Below are 2,468 nucleotides of genomic sequence, written 5' to 3'. Positions count from 1 at the left end.
ATAAAGGATAACTTACAAAATAATCCTTAGTAGAATGAGATAGGCTAAACTACCAAGTTGATATATTTTTTTGTAACAGTCCTTTACAAGTTGACTTTTGGTATTAAAATTCCACCAAATGTGTCATTAGCAGGGGCGGATCCAGGATTTCAGTTCTGGGGGGCCGCGTACAAAAGATAGACGAAAAATTTTCTTAATGTAATTTTATTCACAAGAGATACATCACAACTCAAACAAAACGTGTAGAATAGGCAACGTCAATATCTACAAAATATTTCAGAAGAAGAAGATAAAAATTATGTAGAAAATATTCAAACAAGCATAATCTAATTTTTTATAATTAAAACTTCTCAAAATTATGTAGAAAAGAGCAAAGTTGGAGGCAGGGAGCTAGGGGCGGATCCCAAAATTTTAGGGGGCCGTGGCCCCCTGGACTGTATATAGATCCGTCCTTGACCCATTAGATATTTTTTTAATCGTCTCCGATAAAAGCTTATCTCATAAAATATACGTGACCCCTTGTAACTAATTTTGAGAGATATTAGAACTAATGTGGATGCATTTAAATGATATAATAAGATGTAAATGATGTGGCACAGCACAGAGAGAGAGAGAGAGAGAGGCGTGAGTTGAACTAACCCTATGTTTGTCAAATTCCCCTTATTTTCTAGCTCCCATAGAGAAAGAGAAAAAGGGACGGACTTTTAATAGCAAAATTTTCATTTTTTAAGCAAGATTGTCATCGGTGTTGAAAATTAATACATAATTGCACTTTTTGAGGCTCTTAACACCAAAAAGTCGCCTGGGCGATCATGCGATTAGTGAAAAATCAAGGTGTTCAAACGCAAAATAAAAGGACCAAGCTCCTTTCACCAACGATAACGGCCGGTCCCTTCAGCTGAAATCCCACTCAACGCTCGAGAAATTGAATGACACCCCTTCAAATATCTCATCCCGGCAACCGAAACCAAAAACCCAAACCCTAATAATCCCAATGGCTCCTCCTCCCCGCCCCGAATCCGAATCCTCCTCCCTCCTCCCGATCCAACCCGAGCCCACCTCCGCCTCCGAAACCGCCTACGAGCCCGGCGAGAAGATCACCATCGCCGACGACGAGTCCGGCTCCGACGTCACCCCTCCCTTCTCGTGGAAAAAGCTCTGGCTTTTCACCGGCCCAGGGTTCCTAATGAGCATCGCCTTCCTCGACCCAGGCAACCTCGAGGGCGACCTCCAGGCCGGGGCGAGCGCGGGCTACTCTCTGCTCTGGCTGCTGATGTGGGCGACCGCGATGGGGCTTTTGATCCAGATGCTGTCGGCGAGCTTGGCTGAGGTTTGCAGGGAGGAGTACCCGAATTGGGCGAGGCTCGTGCTTTGGGTGATGGCGGAGGTGGCGTTGATTGGGGCGGATATTCAGGAGGTCATTGGGAGTGCGATCGCTATCAAGATTTTGAGCGGGGGAGCGATCAAGCTTTGGGCTGGGGTTGTCATTACTGCGCTAGATTGGTGAGGTTTTTGGTGGGGATTTGTTTTCGTTTTTTTTTAATAAATTTGGTTACTTTGATTTTGGGGGCTGGCGTTTTTGCGGAGGTGATATGGGATTTCGGAAGGATTTTATTTTTGTTGTTGTTTGAGCTGGTAAAGTTTGGTCTTTTTGTGAAGTTTTACCTGAATTTGGTGAGCTCTGGGCTGGAGTTGTTATTACTGCTCTGGATTGATGAGGTCTTGATTAGGTCTTATATATTTTGTGTTTGGTTTGTGAAATTTTGTTTAATTTGATTTCTGGAGCTTGTATAAATTAGTTTTTCGTTTCCTCTCCTTGAGTTTTGCTTATGGTGGTTTGTACGAAATTGTCCAATTTTCACATTTTCGTGTGAATTTTCGTGTGAATTTGGGGGCTTTGTGATTATTTGTGAAATTTAATTTAGTTTGGGCTGCCGTTTAGGCTGTGAGCTGTTTTGGGAGTTAGGAAAAATTATATATATATTTTTAAATTTTTTTTTTAACTGCGCTGGATTGGTGAGGATTTGGTCCTTTGGAGATTGGATTTTGTTGTGAAATTTGCAAAATTTTTGGGGTAAGTTTGATTGTTTGTGAAATTTGGTTTAGTTTGATTTCTGGAGCTGGCGTTTTTGCTGAGGTGTTGTGGTAACGAGGAAATATTAAATTTTTTTCTGCTATTTGAGTTTGAGTTTTAGGGGTTTCGTAAAAGGACAATTGTGATTGATCTGTGATTAGAATGCACTTTGAATTTGGTTTAAGTTTTGATCGTTTCTGGTGTTGTTGGTAAATTTTGGTCGTTTTGTAAAATTTGGTTTAGTGGGATTTCTGAGGCTGAATTTTTCTGTGCCCTTTGAGTTTGCTTGTGGTGCTCTAGGATATTTTCCGATGTTCATATGTAATTATTTAAGGGTTTTAAAGGGGTATTGTGATCCGTTTGTCAAGTTTTAACTGAATTAGAGCTTTCATCT

At 41.1% G+C, this 2,468-nt stretch overlaps 1 protein-coding gene across 1 annotated transcript in view; it reads left to right on the top strand.

Annotated features, from left to right (window-relative positions):
- LOC109848216 (metal transporter Nramp6-like) overlaps positions 826-2,468 on the top strand; it is a 12,778-nt gene continuing 11,135 nt past the window's right edge. The window contains exon 1 of the mRNA XM_020417611.1: positions 826-1,503. Coding sequence (XP_020273200.1) covers positions 995-1,503 — 509 coding nt within the window. The 5' untranslated portion in view covers positions 826-994. The remainder of the gene's footprint in view (positions 1,504-2,468) is intronic.

Source organism: Asparagus officinalis, chromosome 7 (genome assembly GCF_001876935.1).
Source record: "Asparagus officinalis chromosome 7, Aspof.V1, whole genome shotgun sequence".
NCBI lineage: Eukaryota > Viridiplantae > Streptophyta > Magnoliopsida > Asparagales > Asparagaceae > Asparagus > Asparagus officinalis.
This window is presented reverse-complemented; position numbering and strand designations above follow the sequence as displayed.